Genomic DNA, 18423 nt, shown 5'->3' on the forward strand with positions numbered 1-18423 from the left:
ATAGTATTCGAATATCATAGAATGAATACTTCGTGAGATAAATATGCCCCTAACAATTCACGTTAACCAAAAAAATACCGACCGGTGGTTCGCAGTTCAGAGCCACCACGCGATGCCAAAAAACAGCCCTGTTAGGTAGGCCTTCATGGTAGTCATTGCCGAAGTCAAAGATTACGATTAAAAGAAACCATACACTTGCCGTACAATGCATACACTAATGATATAAAAATGTATAGATCAATGAGAAACACGGCCTGAGCTCAAACATGTGACTAATCGATGACCGATGGCTGTTGCGTTGCCAGTGTCATGGCGACGTCAACACATTTCAGTGATTTTTTTTCAGCATTACCATCAATCACGGCGCGGTAGACAGTGGCTTGTCACTAATGTAGGTATGGAGTGGTTGCATATGACGTCATCGGCCAATTTGGAGGGACAGACAAAAGAAACCATGGCAGAATTTGATGCAATTAAGTCAGGAATGACAAATCATGGTTCTGCCCTCCAACATGGCTGACTGTGAAAACACTCTATAAAAGTTCCTGAATGAAAAATACAAAACCGATCACTCTTGTAAGTAATTTCGGACAAAGGAGGGCAGTCCCATACGCCTACGCCTAACAAACCACGCAAACGAGAGACCGCCAGCTACATGCGTCGAGCTTCTCGGCTTGTCGGATCTAATTTATTATTTACTTGTCCCCATCTCTGTTCATAAGTGGCCTGTTCGTGCGCGGAGGTGTATGTTTTCCTTTCCTCCTATAAATAGTCAAGATGCTATCATCTTGCCATTTCATGCTTGAGAACCACATGGATAGGATCTCATAGTACATCATGCAATGCATTACCGTGCTTTGCACAAGAAAGCACTTAGAAGTTGGTGTCCAGTCCGCAGCGATGATATCAATATATAGGCCGGCGCAGACCTGAGATTTATCGCGAATAGATTGTCTGTTTTCCTCGAGGCGGATTATATGCAGTATAGAAGTTCACCCTAACCAATGCTACATATCCCATAACTTGCTCCTATTTATCTTGCTTTAGTTCCTTTTGCTATCCTATTGCGTCATATATAGGGCTTAGAGCACTATTAACTGTTTAGTGCTATCATCGGATGCCCGAATACCGCCTGGACTGTTGGTTATTTGGTCTGCAAACATCAATTGGGGCTTTATTGATTATGAATAATATATTCATGTATCAACTAACATAATTCAAGTCGATTTTGAAATAGGAACTCCTTTTCTAGGGATTTTACAAGTCAGAAAGATATTCTCTGATCCCACGGGCAGTAAACACGGCCGCGTATTGTCTCAAATTCAGAACACAATTTAGAATCGTTAGAATGTTTCAAATTCACAAATGCTATTGAAAAGATATAGAACTAAACCTCTGCAAAGTCTGTTAAAAATCCTAGCATTTGAATCACAAAAAAATGTATGTGAACTGAATTAGAACACTTGTGTGGAATGTAGAGCAGATTGAATTTTGTACTGGGAGCCCTATGCAAACAAGTTTCTAATAGTGCTTCCCGGTTTTGAGACAAGTTGATAATTTTGTTTTTAAAGATACGCGCCATTGCTCACTAGACCTTGGGTATGTACATGGTCAGCTTATGATCTAGTTCGCACCCTGAGAAAAGAAAAGGCTAAACTGAAAGAGCACTTCTCTCACGCTATGTGAAACGGTTTCCCGCGTTTTTAATAACTGCTTCGCTTGATGCTCGATATTCACAAGATATAAAGTTTTCCAATGTTTCTACATGTAACGTAATAATGTTTCAAATTCATACACTATTATTAACTCGTATGATGAGATGATTTTTTCTTTATTGAAATAGTTCTGTTGCTCGCATGTCCAGAAATTGGTCTTGAAATATTGTCGTTTGGGTGTTCAGAATAAACTGTAAATTAAGCATTGTTAAGTCGCCGGATTGGAGAAATTAATGCAAATTAGGTTAGCAGTATCAGGATGCTTTGAAAATTCCCCCTGCAAGAAATGTGTAGTGCCCTAGTAAGCGCGCAGCGCCTTTAAGTTTTTGGGGGGGGGGACCCCCCAAACCCCCTGGTTGGGAACCGGCTATAGTTCCTTCAGCCACTTTTTTTGTTTTGATCGACGGTTTTCTCCGTGAATCTCTTCAGCAGTAACTCAACTGCATCATCATAATAGCCGGTGTAGAAATAGAAAATATCCCCCTCCCCCCTGAAAGGTGTCCGGACTATCACTCTGGCAGATTCATATGTAAAGTGCAAGCTCTAGTGAACTCACGCAACTGTCGACATTGGGAGCCCCCACCCCCACCCCCATCCTTCTGACATGATTAAGCCAGTGCATTGGGGGAAGCCCCCCCCCAAAAAAAAAACATTGGCCTCTCAATAAGTTCTTCCGAGCTGCTTACCAGGGGGCGCTCGAGTCGAACCCCCAAACCTTCATGGTAGTACAGTCCTGTGACATGTTTAACCCAATGCGAGGTAGGGGTACCCCTTTGATGTTACCCTAATCCCAACCTTCAACCATCATTACCCTTCCTTTTCACTGGCATGATATTGGCAAGACTGTCAAGAGGTGGTACTGGTGACTTCCTTGGGACAATTGCATGTTGTTGAACCTGGGCAATCAATTCAAGGGGTCAGGGGTCAGGTTTTTCTCCACCAACATGTTGCCGAATGGTAAATGCATAAAACATTGGTTGAAAAGGGTTTTTGCAGGCCACCAGACTGGAAAACACTTGACTCTTGAGGAACAAGAGACTGATGACCAAAAAACTTGAGCATAGAACCCTCTTCATATCTGTGAGCATAAAAAACCTGCTTGCGAATATATTCCTCCATAATGTGTCTTCGGGTCCCACCACGGGCCATATGGAATTCGTTCAAAAGGTTTATTGAAATTTGAAAAAAAAAATTCTCGAAACGCCTGCCGGCCAGAGCCCTCTATTAAAACCTGTGTACATTACGTGTACATTGTTGTGAATAAGTTTTCGTAAAAAAGTACACATTGGACCAATCAATCTGCACAAAATTTTATATGTGTGAAGAAGAACCCCTTGCCAATAGCATAATAAAGTTTAAAAACATTCCAATACCGATTGCCTGAGAAAAAGGGATTTCCGTACACCATATCCATCAAAACGTCACTGGCGCATTGACATGGCCCTGTCAAAGTACAAGTTCTAAACTGACCAGTGAGACCACATTTTCTTAAATATACATGTATTATCAAAAAGCATATTTCTGTGATGGCCTGACTCTGTAGATTAAGAATCAACCACCGATTGAGAATTAATTCCACATTGGTCCATTCCAGCCATGTATTTACCACAACTTGACATTTTGATTCCGGTCGTGGATGAATACATGTCTCTGCCCTGCCGGGTTTTTGCTTGATTTATTTGGAATTATATCCATTTATTGCGTCTTTTGGATATTATTACCAATGTCTCAAAAATCAAAACACATAAAGGTACCATCTTGATATGCCCTGGGGCCTGTTTCATAAAACTTTTTAACAGACTTCCTTCAAGGTACCATAAAGGAAGGATATAACGTATATTCAAAGCTGCGTATTAAAATCGTTTCATAACTCGTTTTTACTCTACCAATACATTAAATTTAACAGGCTGGCCATTAATAAATGATTGTATGGTGTACCTCATTGGTGAAAAAAAAACAAACTCGAACGCAGAGTGATTTATTGTGTTGAGATTCGTAATACATGATCGGGCCGTGGCAAAATGTGTCAATTTCAGTGTCTTTGGTTCCTATACACTATATGAATGCCCTTTCGACATACGAAACTTCCTTTCCATGCATTAACTCTGTGTCTCGAGGAGGAAAGTCATCATCCCCTGCGTCATCATCAGAGGTATCGTCATCATCGTCATCGTCATCTGAATCCTCCACTAAGGGCAATCTATCCCGGACAGCAATGTTGTGGAGCAGGCAGCAGGACTGAATAATAATGCTTGCGTTTTGTGGTGTGTATTGAATCTCCTTGCGGAGGCATCTGATCAGTTGCTTTAGGAGACCGTTGCAACGTTCTATGATGCATCTGGCTCTTATTTGCATCCGCTGGAATGCCTCTTCCTGTCTGGTTTGGGCATTGGCAAGAGGTGTCAAAAGCCACCTCTTGCAAGGATACCCCGAGTCTCCCAACATCCAACCATTCGGTGGATTGTTTTCAAATGCCTGGCCAAGAGCTGAACTGTGGAGAACGAAGGCGTCATGAGACCCTCCTGGAAAACGTGCCACACAGTTATTTATGATCATATCCCAATCACAAACTAGCATGACATTAATGCTGTGGTATCCTTTCCGATTTATATACACGTTTCCGTTGATGTGAGGCTTGCGTATACGACAATGGGTCCCATCGATCGATCCAATTACTCTTGGAAAACCCGTGTTATCAAAAAAATTGGTTTTTACCTTCCGGAGGTCCCTCTCGAAGTGAACGTGTTGGTCAATGCGTGCTGCAAACGCGGATGACACAGCGCCAATACACCTCGATGTTGTCGCAACCATCACCAATACTAGATTGTTCATGCCCGGTTGCGAAATATCGTAATGCTATACACACTTGCAATGATACTGGGAGGGCGTCATTTCTCTGAGTAGGATGCTCCAACTCCTCCGACAGCTGACGACAAAAATCGAAACATATGTTCTTCGCGGCTAAAGGAACTCTAGACTACCTTCAGGTTTAAATGAACCAAATAAAATAAAGACAGGATAAAACCACTACATGAAACACTCTTAATGGTAACATTAACCTAGATATTTTAAAGACACGTTTATGAAACGTGTTCTTCCTTTAAGGAGTGACTTTATCCTAGCATTAGGGCTAAAGGCACTTTATTAGGCTTTATGAAACAGGTCCCTGCTCGTAAAGTGACCGTCATCACGATGTCATTAGCACTAATGGAACTATATTACCGCAACAAGCAAAAAAACTTGGTATTGACGCCTATTGAAATGTTAGGTGCTAACTAGTAATTGCAATGAAAAATAGATGATGTCAGTGATACAACTGATGGAGAAAAAAATTCATTATCTGAACGAACAAATCTGTCTGTCTGTCATTTTCCATACGCTTCAAAAGTAGTGCGTACTAAAACATAAAAAACGTGTTTTTCTTGAGGTCAATATTCTAGGCGTGAACACATCAATACACTTTGTCAACCTTTTTTTAAATTTCAGGCGCCTATATCATAAAACATAATATAGTTCCATTAGTGCTAATGGCATCTTGATGACGGTCACTTTAAGAGCAGAGCATATCAAGAAGGTACCTTTAAATTATCTAGGTTAATGGTAGCATTAAGCAGCGTTTCAGGTAGTGCTTTTATCCTGTCTTTTACTAATAGGGCAGCCTAAAATCTGCCACACTTCCGGTCGTGCATGAATACATGTCTCTGCCCTGCCGGGTTTTTGCTTGATTTATTTGGGATTATATCAATTTATAGCGTATTTTGGATATTATTACCAATGTCTCAAAAATCAAAACACATAAAGGTACCATATTGATATGCCCTGCTCGTAAAGTGACCGTTATCACGATGCCATTAGCACTAATGGAACTATATTACCGCAACAAGCAAAACACTTGGTATTGACGCCTATTTAAGCATTAAGCAGCGTCTCAGGTGGTGCTTTTATCCTGTCTTTTACTAATAGGGCAGCCTTAAATCTAATGGAAAGTTTGGGTACCTTTAGCCGACCCAAGTACCAGATTTTCGATGCGAGAGTCAGCATTTGAAAACGGAGATTGTCGTGGACGCCTGACAAACGGTTTATCAACCAAGAATCAATGGACCAGATAGCAGCGGCGGAGACAATCAAATGAATTGAGCATCCTAAGCACACACAGGGGAATAATCAAAAGGAAAAAGATAAGGCAGTGAGATAGAACACGATTGTAAGGTATGTACGAAGAGGAAGACGGTTCCAATCAACACGGTCCTGGCACCACTTCCATCGATTCGCCTGAAACTATCCATGAGAGCATTTTCGAAGTCGTCGATCGATTTTGGAGGGCCATTTGTCAAGAAGCAAGGCCGTGGCAAGATCAGGCAGAAACGCTATCTGTGCCTTTTCACGTGTCTTGGAACAAGAGCTGTCCACCTGAAAATGATTTTTCACCTCGATACAGACAGTTTCATTAACGCCTTTTTTCGGATGGCGTCTAGGTGCGGAATTCCCAATGACATAATCACAGACAACGGATTAAACTTCGTTGGTGGACACGGTGAATTGGCGGCGCTAGCAGCACTGGACCAATAAAAGATACAGGAGGAAACTGGTGGATACGGTGTAAAATGGCACTTCCAGCCCCCACGAGCGCCACACTTCAGTGGGGTACACGAATCGATGATTAAAGCGGCGTAGAAAGCAATGTATGCAATCATGGGTAATGCCGATATCAACGACGAAGAGCTCCAAAGTGCAATAGTTTGGGCTGAGGGACTACTAAACTCAAGGCCGCTCACATACCAGTCGAGTCATCGAGCAGATTTGGTGCCTTTGACACCAAATCACTTCCTACATGGACAAGTCGGTGGTCGTTTTGCGCCAGAGATAGTCGATCACTCAAGTTTCAACCCGAACAAAAGATGGCGTCGTGTGCAGGAGTTGATCAGACACTTCTGGCAGCGGTGGATATCCGAGTGGCTGCCGTCTTTGCAAACACGAAAGAAGTGGACAAAGGATACCGAAAATCTAAACATCGGAGACGTCGTTCTAATCGTCTCAACAGAGACACCAAGAGGACACTGGCCATTGGGCAGGGTAGAGGCAGTTCACCCAGGTCCTGATGGGGCTGTTCGGGTCGTCACGGTGAAGGTTGGCGGAAAACTCATGAAGAGACCAGTCGTACGGCTTTTCTTGCTGGAGAAACGCGGAGAAATCGAAAAGAGAGACTATAAATCGTCCTATCAGTTTTTTTCAAGAAACACTTGCAGTTGAACAGTATAAAAATTCGAAAAAAAGGACCTAAAATCATTACGGGCAGACACTGGCTTGGATATCGGAGTAATAATCTAATTTAATGTGTGCATTATAATTCGGAAGTTATGGTAGAATTTAAATGTGTGGTTTTTTTTTAATTGAAACATTCTGTGAGTCTGTATGCCTTTGGAAAAAAAAGGGGTTGATTTCACGTTTTTGCTTCCAGAAGTTTCTGGCTAGGAAAAAAATTGTTGGAATTTTGGTAATTCTGTCATTTGCTGACTCCACAGAAAGTTCCAACCTAAAAACTGCATTGAATTGTAGTTATTGAAGTGTTTCGTCATTCAAATGGATAATTCAAGAGATTCTTTCCAAGGAATCAGTGGAAGTATAATTCAGGTAAAAATGCTTGTGTTTGAAATGAGGTACTGGTATTTACAGACAGGTTTGCAGCAGCTTTTAGGCTGCCAAGTTTCTTAGGTTTCAAGTGCACATGAAACCGCGCGCGTGTTTAGTATTGAAAAGTTTAGCAACCTGTTAAAATTGCCAGTTCCAGTTCTGTATTCTATGCAATGTGAGTTCTTATCAAAGTATTATTCAAGGATTCTTCATTTGAGTTAGTTTTATAGAAACGTTTAGTGCCTCCAGTCAGTGCTGCCATCTGTTGGAATTCAAGACAAACTAGAACATTGTCTTTGGACTATTTTGGCTTGACTCTGTTTTTCAGTATAGAATACCAGCACGGAAGACAAGAATGGACTACCAGTAGGGTCTCAGTACAGAGATCCATACATGATTGAACGAGCAAAGACTTTATTTAGCAAATACTCTTTATTTTAGAACAAGTATTTACAATTCACCGGGCACGTAGTAAAATTCCTTTCTTTGGGTTATTATGGGTCAATCTTTTAGTAGGGATTTGGGAGTTAACAATTTTTATCGTTGGTGTTCAGTGTAAGATTTTAGAAGTTACAAAGTACTTTGGACTGCTTTGATATGGGTCATATCAAGGAGGGGAGAATGTTATGAAGGTGGCCGCGAGGACAGGTTTTGACATTCGGATATCGGCGGCTGGGGAATTGTCCTCTGTGTAATATGTGTATTATGTGTACCGTAGTGTTGTTGTTGTCGTTATCTTAATATATCCACCCGCTTTATAAAAAGAGTCGCTTTCAAAGTTACTTTTTACCCAATCTGAAGTTTCCACTGCATCAAGGAAGAAGTCTAAAGAACATTTACGATTTTTTTTTTAAATTGCAGTTTGATTCGTTGAATGAGGAACGAGGAATCATGAATCATTTAATGATGCAAAGCAATGGTTTTCTTAAAAGGAATTTAGAGAGCAGACCTAACTCTTGCCCCAGTTTTTCTATCAGATTGTTCAATGCAACTCTGACAAAAAAAACATGTTGCAAAATTGCCCTAGTTGAAAAACGCAACCAATACAGTACATTCGTAAATGTTATGTTCGCTTCGATCATTTGGAGGGTCCTTGATTATAAGCCATCTTTTGTTTCTGGATATTTCTCAATCATTATTTGCACATGGGCAGATGGACATATAAGAATAATAACCTGCATGTTTCAGCCAGATTGGTCAAGAAATAAACTGTACTGACTGAGCAGAAAATGTCCGAATTCAATGTACACACATGCATACAAAACATTTATTTTCATTACCATGGTTACTAAAATGAAAATATCCTGTTTGGGTTTCAAAGAAATCCGACCAGTAGTTTGCGCTTCAGGGCCCGAAACATTGCGGACATAACATTTATGAATGAACTATAGATCGTTCCCACCAGATGGCTCAAAACTCACAATTCATCATAGTTTTAGCAGACCAAAATTCACTGGAACTTGCAAGCAGATCGATTGAGTCTCCCTGTATCTCTCGAACCCACAATTTTCAGCACATTTGGGCACGTCAAACTGAACAAATCCGTGAGACCGTTTAACTGGAAAACGTGTTGCAATAACCCATCATCGCTCTTCCACCCAGACGTCACACAATCTGGTGTACATGCCGATGCGGACTGGATGACGTGAAGTCATCTGTGTTTTATTGTATCGCGACATCTTTGATGACGCCATGACGTAAATCCTTGTGGAAACAATATATAGACAGTAGGAATGATTTAGTTTATACGCCTACATTCCTATAGCAACTCCCAAGAACAAGGCCAAGGCAAGGGATGGGTAGGCCTAGGCCTATTTATTATTCATTCATCGATTGAAGTGTTTTTTTGTGTGTAAAATGGATGAATTTTGAAGGTCTTCCATATCGTTCCCCAACAATGCATGTTGTACGGTAGGCCTACATTGTGACATGATGTATCGCACCACGTATAGGTGGGCGTACATAAATGTGTAGGCCTATACTATAGCCTATAGGCCTAGGCCCCTAGGCTAACCTAATGTAGCCTGGTTGTGTATTTGTATGTACCGTACATCAATCAAAGCAAAGGCGACGGACAGCATAATGGACAGGGCTGGTTTTCCGTATCGACAATTTTACATACATGTATATACCCACCAGAATACTTACAGTAGTTAGACTATGTCATAGAATAACAAACAATGCAGTTCCCTAGATCTTTTTCATGTCTTCCGACAAAAAACAGCGTGGTTTTTTTCGTTTTTTTTTCCTAGGCTTCAATGTAAACCGCGGAAAAAAATAATTCCGATACCGCCGTCGCAAGACCAAACTCGCACAGCACCTCGGTTAATCCGATTCTGACGGGCGACTGCCATGCCGACGATCTTAACGAGCCATTATTTAAACACCCAATGTCATGACGATTGTCCTGGTTGATAAAAAAACAACACTACAACGTTGTAAAGACGACGTTTCGGATATTTTGAATCCTTTTTCAAAGTCTAATGTACAGACAGGAAATATATGTTTATATATAAGTACAACAGAAGACGTGAGGATGATGACGGACGTCATTAAAAACCAGGACTCCCTGTCCACGTGTCTATTTGTTGATATCTAAAATAAACAAAGTCATTGATTGGCCGGAGGGCAGGAGTCAAAGGTGAAGGCACTGTTGAGTTTACGCTTCGGGAGTTTCCGGAGTATCTCCGAGTCCGAAGTCACGTGATGTGATTGACAAGATGGCGGATCAAGTACAAAGTAAATGATGCGAAAGTGCATATAAAAATGATAATAAAATCATGAATACGGGAGAGATAGTGCATTAAACGCCATCGGGACGACTACGGGAAGTAAGTATTATGCACAGTGTTCAATTACAGAGACCAGTTGGTTCATTATGTTTAGACCAAGAGGTCTGGCGGACCGAAGTGTATAGATCCAGTAAGACTCGCGTTCTAGCAGACGATTTTCGTTGCATTGCGCTATGGGGAGTTTTTCTAGTCCGTAGACTTTCATGTGATCGACATGATTGTGTCCTTTGGAGTTAAAGTGATTAGCAACCGAAGTTTGTTTATTCCTGGAGATATCTGATCGGTGTTCATTGAGTCTAGCTTTCAATTTCCTGGATGTTTGGCCTACATATTGTATACCACATTTGGTGCATTCAATGAGGTAAATGACCCCTTCAGAGTTGCAACTTATCCTTTGCTTAATATTATGTTTCTGTTTGGTGATGTTGCTTGTCACGTGATCAGATATCTTCATGAATTTACAGTTCTTGCATCTATTGTAATTGCACTTAACTGTACCCCTTTGCGGTTGGGGTGCGAATGTTAGTGTCATTTGATTGGATTGACGATTTCTAGTATCATGTCCATTGTCCTTATGCGTAACTTTAGCTCTTGTGAGGATATCCTTGAGGTTTTTGCACCTCCTATAGCTAATGAGTGGTTTAGCGGAACCAAGTGATTGTCTCATTTTCTCTGAGCTTTCTAAATTGTCCCAGTTGTTGTTTACTAGTGTCTTGAGATCGGGTAGAGTAGGGTTGAAAGTGGTAACCACGTGTATGATATCATTGTTTTGAGCAGTGGCCTGTTTTTTGAGCAAGTCATTTCTATCCAAAGCACGCGTTTTCTGTATAGAATCTTTTAGTAATGAAAGTTTATGTCATCTGATGTGTAGCATCCTGATCAAACATGACGATTGTCCTGGCCCACATTTTGTTTAATTACAATAAGAATATTGCAAAACTTTATCCAGCCAAACATGACATTTGAAAATGTCGAAATGCTTTAAAACTGATAATAATTCCAATGCCTTTTTCAAATAATTTTTGACTGCACTATTTGCGCTAGGATACATGATTCGCGGCAGGCGACGAAATGGAAGCTGCTCGTCGGTACACGTTCGCTATTCCGGCGGAATTTCGTCTCATATTTTAGAAAAACCGGTCAAACGAACCAATCAGCGCATAGCCTTAGTGGGTGGCGTTGCCTAGTATAGCATTAGGCCCCACGTTGTGGCGTTACGTGGGCATTATCGTAATGTTCGGCTAGGAATAAGTTTTCGTGTTTTGACGACGCAAAAAAATTGCTAACCAGTTTGTTTTCCATATGAGTTATCTGTTTCAGTCATAAATCACACAATTTGGATTGTTAGCATGGACCAGCAGATTTAATTCAATAAAAAAATCCTTGTTGACCAACCTACCGCTGTAATAATACGTTGTCACTAAGTATAAGCTCCCGACATGTGGCCAGTTTGTAACTTGTGGTAATTGAAATGAGACACGTACAATCACCAGAAAAAAACCTTTCTCAACAACGGACAGCGTTAAATCAAAATAGTGCATATTTTTGGCACGCCAAAGCGGAATTATTTCAACCCTGTACAAAATATTAGCAACATTTTAAAAACGATCCAACATTTTCAGAAAACAAGCCAACATTAGCGGAATTATTTCAACCCTGTACAAAATATAAGCATTATTTAAAAAAAAGATCCAACATTTTGAGAAAACAAGCCAACATTTTTTTTGACATTTAGAAAAATTCGTTAGAAAAAAATATTTTGGGGTTAAACTTTTTTTCTTCAAAAAAAAACTTTACAAATTCATTATTTCGTGAAAAAAATATTTAATTTTTTTCTTCTCTTGAAAATATTTTCCCGCAACATTTTTTTTTTAAATGTTGACAAAATTTTACGGCAACTTTTATTTTCGTTCAACATTTTTTTCTTGCAACATTTTTTTTCGTCAACAATTTTTTCGTCCAACAACGAGCGCCACCTGTGAACAACTAATTGAACTATATCCCCTCGAGACGAGGTTTAGCTACGGGGTACTTCTGGCATGTTTCTTTACACGAATATCTTACGCACGTGGTTGTCACCATAATCCTAGCTGCACACCAATCACCACCAACCAACACGCGAACTTATTCATCTGATCCTATGTGAGAAGTATGATAAAAGGCGCTTGTTTTGAGATGGCAACAACAACATACGAACGAACGAACGATCAGAATTCCCGACCTGCTATGAGTATGAAGTAACCCAGCTTAACCTCGTCCCTGCGCGCGAGTTCTATTAGCAGTTCATAGGTGGCGCTCGTTGTTGAACGGAAAAATGTTGAACGAAAAAAATGTTGCCAAGAAAAAATCTTGAACGAAAATAAATGTTGCAGTAAAATTTTGTCAAGATTTTTTTTTAATTGCGTGGAGAAATATTTTTAAGAGAAGAAAAAAATGTAAACGAATTTTTCGAAGTATCACGAAAAAAAAATTGTTGGCTTGTTTTTTCAAAATGTTGACTTGAGTCTACAAAATTTTATCTTTTTTAAAAGATTGTCGGGTATATTTTTGAAAGTTTAAATAGTATTTCTTCTCTGTTGCCAAGAAATTTGTAGTTGCTAATATTTTTTCAGGGTTGAAATAATTCCGCTTTGGCGTGCCATACATATTGGCTTCTTTCAAAAGCCACAGCAAAACCCCTAACAGCCATTTAGCAATACGCATGCGGACTACCAGTTGTGCGGAGAGCATCAATTATACGTAGCAAACTCGGCCCTATGCAAAAAGTCTTATTGGGCACGAGAGTGTCCAAATTATAACAGTCTCGTTTTTACAGTATTTGGACATGGTTGCAACAGTCGAATGTCGACCATTTTTGATGGGGAATGCGCTGGTATTATTTTGTTCTTTTGAAGGGGCAAATAAAGGCCAAATTATAATCAATATGAAATACAAATGTTTCTCTCGGTTGGTTCTTCTGATCCTTCCACCAAATCCGACACGCCCCTCCCCCACAAATATTAGACAGCCTTACCGAATAGTCTATGTCGCAAACTCCGTGCCGAGCTTTGGTAATTGCTAGTGATACAATTCTTATACTATTTACTCCTCCAGGGTCTTGCCTCAACATGACCGCCGTTTAAGACTTATTACACTGGACCACATGGCTCTAACTTGAGACAGTGCACTTGATGAATCATAGCTATTTAAGTTTACAATCTCAAGTGAGAGCCATGTGGTCAAGTGTATTATGTAAAATAGCTGATATATACTCCACTTCAGTCTAACTTAAGTATGACTCTTGACCAGATAATAAAAATGAAATGGTATTAAAGTGATAGTTATATGAAATGCTGAAGATAATTCGAGCAAATAACATGAACAGCTCTTACAGTTTTCCTGAATGTTTCCTGTGTTTTCTTGCTTGAATACACATTATACGACAGGCCATTCCTACTCCATGATGCTCTGTAATTTTCATTAGTAATCAAATTCAAACAGAAGAAGTGATCATGATATATCAGAAAGACATATCTGATCAGAATAATATAAATTTGCTTCTACAGGCCTCAAGGGCCAGTGGGTTAGTGCAGCCCTGGGAACTGGGCCAAAATGTGTACGGGTTGTGAAGTTAAAATGAGAACACACGTCGATTACGTCATCTTCATTGAAAGCTGGCGTGGTCTGCTTGAATAGCATTTAAAGATGATTTTAGACAGCTGCCATTCGAAATAGAACTAATGTATTGTTTCCATACACGTACTAAATGCTTATTTCTATAAACGAAGTGTGGCATCAGTTGACTTTATGTGGTTATTCAGAAAGAAAAATTTCAATTTCAACCTCAATTCAACAGTGTCTCATAGTATCGGGGTAATCGAGGACTTCACAATGACGTCACACTGATGTCCCTCGAGCTCAAGTGACATCTATCAGCACAATGCGATTGTTATTAGGATACAATGAAGATAACGAGGAAACAATAGTTACTCTACTTCTCAAGCCAACATATGTATTTCTCATTCGGGCCTCTACATTGTAATTTGGCTGTCATGGGAACAGTCCGTATTTTCAAACATATACATGGTTTCCTCATTTGGACATAGATGTCAGGCAGCCGGCGACTTGGCCGAGGTTTAGTGGCAGGTAACCGACCCGTCCGAGTTGCATCGACACTCTTGGCCCCACCGATCGTTAGTCTTGTACAGCTTCCACTCCTCGACGTAGTCAACCTCGACATGGGTCTTACAATGATCTGAAATGAGAAGAAACATGTCATTGATTAGAGAGGCTGCCACCGAGGTTGGGAAACCAATCAAGCCACGCTTACGATAAGTCTTGTAAAAATCGAACTTTCTAGTGGCCCAGTCGAATCCGCGACTTTGGGTATGAAGTGATTACTAAAATAGTGACATACACTCTCAGAAATAAAGTTTTGTAGATTTTAAAGATACTTTAAGGATTCTCCGCCCAACACAAATATGCATCCCGTAGAGATACTTCAGCAGAATAAAAAAACCCTTTGTGGTTTTTTAGAATCTCAAAAACGATGAGTTTTTTTTATCTTACTGGAAAACAAGAACTTATAAGGTTTTTCAAAAGCAATCCAAATTAAAGGATTTTGCACTCCCGATTTTATAACATGTTTCAAGCACATTTTCCTTTAACTTAAGAACAGCCTGGAGGCAGTATATTCGGATATTCAATATAGTTACACTTGCCTCTACATCCACATTCGACGGTAAATTTGTTTGATCTCTTAATGTAGGCTGAAATGAAATAATACAGATTTAGTGTCGCCTGGTGTGACAGAAATCAAACACGCACTTTCAACCGCGAAGTGTGATGCAAAACAACGTACATTTATACCACGTAACTTGGCGTTCATTTACCCATTCGCCGATGAATTCTTTGACTGAAATTTTCATTTGCCAATTTGTTGACCATCTTGTTGAGCCCTCCCAAAGCAATTACTCCCTCTTCCAAAACCTCTGACTTATCAACAGAAAGCACAAGGAGTATCAATTTCTTTTTCTAAAACGCCCCTTACTTCATAGATTTAAGGAATAATGAACCGAGTGTGTGCCTTCTGCACATTTGATACCAACAAAATTTGACGCACAAAGACATTTGTGGTAAAAACGAGGGATAATACACCATCCATTATAAAGATGAACCATTGTAACCAAGGTGCTTTAGAACTACATACCATCAATCACGTGTTTACACGGGCCGCCTCTTGGTTCATAACATACCTCCATTGTACACTTTCGTCCTGGAAGAGAATGAAATACGACAATCATTAAAGGGGTACACCGTTCGTAATTACTTGTGGTCCAGTTAAATAGAAATCCACTTGTACTCCATGCCGTAGTGGAGTTATCATGAATACGAATTTGTTGAAAATTGGTATTTATAGTATTTGTATATCTGTCTACACAAAGGCAATGCTGAAAATTATCTTCAGTTTGTATTTACGCAATTGAAAGTATTCACATTCAATTACATACTAGTATTCAAAACTTTTAACGAACGGCGTAGGCGTTTACGACCTTAATACGGTCGTACACTCTCAGAAATAAGGTTCTGAAAAAAGGATTTAATGCCGTCAGCCAACACAAATAATAGGAGTTTACTGATACCCCCTTCCTCATCCCCACCATCGCCAACAACACCATATTTCGACTTTTCGAACAGCAGTGCTATGAAGGAAGAATGGAGAAGGCGTTAGAGGTACCGTTTGATGGTGTCTCGAATGACTTGTAACGATTTTTTAAAATGTAGACTCTTCCTTTATCATGCAGAAATTCCAGTTAACAAATATCCCAGAATAGGATGACCGGGGGACAAATCTTTATATTATTCGCCTCAATTTCTGAGCTATTGACAGTCATTGCCCCGATAGAACCATTTACCGTAATCAGTCATCATGATAAATTAGGACTGGACACTTTTTTCAAGGGGTCATTTTCTTCTTATACACCGCCTCGAAAGTGCGTCAAGGCAAATGGAAGGGGGTGGGGGTGTAAAGGAGATGTTTTAGTTATGATTTCTCGGGAAAAGATATTGTTGCGATTGTTCTTTCCTACCTGTAGAGGTGTGATCGTGAGGCCAGTCGGTCCTGCGTGGAGGGGGAGTGGCGGGGTCCCAGTGCGTGGTCTGAATACTGGGTGGAGGGGGAGTGGTGCGGCGCCAGGGCGTGGTCGGAATCCTGGGTGTAGGGGGAGTGGTGCGGCGCGAGGTGGTAAGATAAGAGAGGCCCTCGGAGAGGCCAAAAATGCCAACCAAGAGAATAGTAGCAAGAACAAACTGAATGTTCATTTTTTTGCTTGGATTGAACTGGAACGATATAAATATGGACTGATTAGGTTCATGTTGAAAGTTGATTTCACACAGTTTCATTCTTTTCTATATCTATACATCTATAATATAATTTAGAAAGACTGGTTCCCGTCATAGCTACACAAAGGGAGGAAACAGCCAAGTTTTCAAAAACAACATGGGGGAGACTGGCTTGTCCTAGCTACACAAAGGGAGGAACAGCCGAGATTTCAGAAATCCACATTGGTGAAGACTGGCTTCTGTCGGAGCTGCACAAAAGGAGGAAACAGCCAAGTTTTTAGGAATCCACATTGGGGAAAGGTTAATGTCGCAGCGGCACGAAGGAAGTGAAACAGCACCATGTCATGACATTGGGGGAAGACTGCCGTAACTGCTCGAAATACGGGAGGAAGCAGACAAGACTGACTTCCATTATGGCAGAAGGAAGAAAAATGCAGCCAAGTTTTTAATAACCTACCTCAGCTGGGCGGAGACGATTTAATGTGCCGCGAAATGCGATGTTGTCTGATCGAGCTTGGCGAGACGAATGATTAGTCAGTCAGAACCCCTGATGTTATGAAGATGAAGATCACCCTTGTCCAAGTTCTAGGGATGGTCGAGTGACTGCGATTCATCAAGTATAATCATCGATTTCATCATGCACTTCTGTTTTTTTGAGAATTTGCCAGCCAGCTGCCGCGAACTGCTGATCAGTTGCCAATGTTACGGTATATAATACAAACGACCTACACAGAAACGTTCCCGGATAAAGAAGGTGTATTCTTCCAGAATCCGTCCAACTTCAGTCTAACGAAGATTATTTACCATCGTGCTTTTCTTTTGACTTTTCATATGTATTGCTGTTTTCATAGAAGTATTTGATTGATTAGATATATATTTCTGTCTCCTTTCGCGTGACTCAACTGTGAACAAGGTTGTAAATCTGACAAGATGCCTTCCACAAACCCTTTAATCCACCTGATATATCTAGCAACACTCACGAATACGGAGAACAAACCCAATAATGCTTGGTTCATTCTCTCTTAAAGGACTCCTTTGTTCGTTCAAAAATTTGAAAACTGAACTTGAATTTGACAATATTTTTCTATGGCGTAAATACGTTCTGATACGTAGATACAAATGTTTGAGTGAAAAAGTAATTTTAGCAAATTTGCGTGCTTGTAAACTGCACTTATTACACTGTTTATTTCTAATCAGTCAAGCCACAAGAAAAGGAGATGACCACGAACGGCTTGGTAGGCCTTTAAAGTGCGAATTGTATGGAGTTCCAGTATGTGAGTCTGTGTTCATGGGGGGGGGGGGGGCATGCTTATGCGTTAGCGCTGAAGAGGAAGAGGCTTTCTATATCAGAACATGCAGCCACCACTTCATCGAAAGCTGTTAAACTCGTCTCGTCATCAACCAACTGACGCGTTCCGTTTGAAGTAGTTTGAAGAGGATTTGAGATATACGATGTATGCCATTCTCGATGAAAATGATGCACCAAATGTGAGCGTGATGACCAGAGATTTAGGTTACATATATTGTTCAACTGAAAGGTAAATCATAGGCATTGACTAACCATGCCCTCCCCAGGCAAATATAAGTTAGCTCATGAAAATGCTAGAAGTCACTACTTTCAGAGAACCAATTCAAAATCTGTTCAAATCTTGTTCAAATCTTGGCAAAACCAGCATGCAGGACCTTTTCCGAATTGACTACGCTGTAACTATGCACAGTGCCAAGCCTGGTGATCAGAATGACCGTGATTGTATAGAGCAATCATTAGCCTTATGTTTATAGCTTTATATATGTTTAAATAGGACTCCCGGGGCAGTCCATTACGTCATCCTAATTTGATTTTCAAATTGACTGCCACAAATAGCATGCCCATCCTTCGGGTGTCTACAAAACCAAGACCCAAGACCCAAGACCCAAGACCTACAAAACCAAGACCCCCATCTACAAAACCAAGGCCTACAAAA

At 40.4% G+C, this 18423-nt stretch overlaps 1 protein-coding gene across 1 annotated transcript; it reads right to left on the reverse strand.

Moving 5' to 3' along the window:
• Positions 1–14103: 14103 nt before the first annotated feature.
• On the reverse strand, positions 14104–17003 carry LOC135501718 (uncharacterized). Its single transcript, XM_064793969.1, has 5 exons — positions 16917–17003; positions 16207–16456; positions 15327–15392; positions 14839–14886; positions 14104–14372 (listed from the first exon to the last, which is right to left on the reverse strand). Exons 2-5 carry the CDS (start codon positions 16436–16438, stop codon positions 14254–14256), a joined length of 465 nt encoding a protein of 154 aa, XP_064650039.1. The 5' UTR covers positions 16439–16456; positions 16917–17003; the 3' UTR covers positions 14104–14253.
• Positions 17004–18423: the final 1420 nt, after the last annotated feature.

This window comes from Lineus longissimus, chromosome 17, assembly GCF_910592395.1.
Source record: "Lineus longissimus chromosome 17, tnLinLong1.2, whole genome shotgun sequence".
NCBI lineage: Eukaryota > Metazoa > Nemertea > Pilidiophora > Heteronemertea > Lineidae > Lineus > Lineus longissimus.

What these genes read in the sequence shown, in the direction of transcription:
- LOC135501718 (XM_064793969.1), bottom strand. Translation starts at nt 16,438, where the DNA reads ATGAACATTCAGTTTGTTCTTGCTACTATTCTCTTGGTTGGCATTTTT. An exon ending in GTGTAAACACGTGATTGATG is followed by an intron (nt 14,887 to 15,326) that starts GTATGTAGTTCT and finishes ATTTCATTTCAG; the next exon opens with CCTACATTAAGAGATCAAAC. An exon ending in CGTCGAATGTGGATGTAGAG is followed by an intron (nt 14,373 to 14,838) that starts GCAAGTGTAACT and finishes TTCTCATTTCAG; the next exon opens with ATCATTGTAAGACCCATGTC.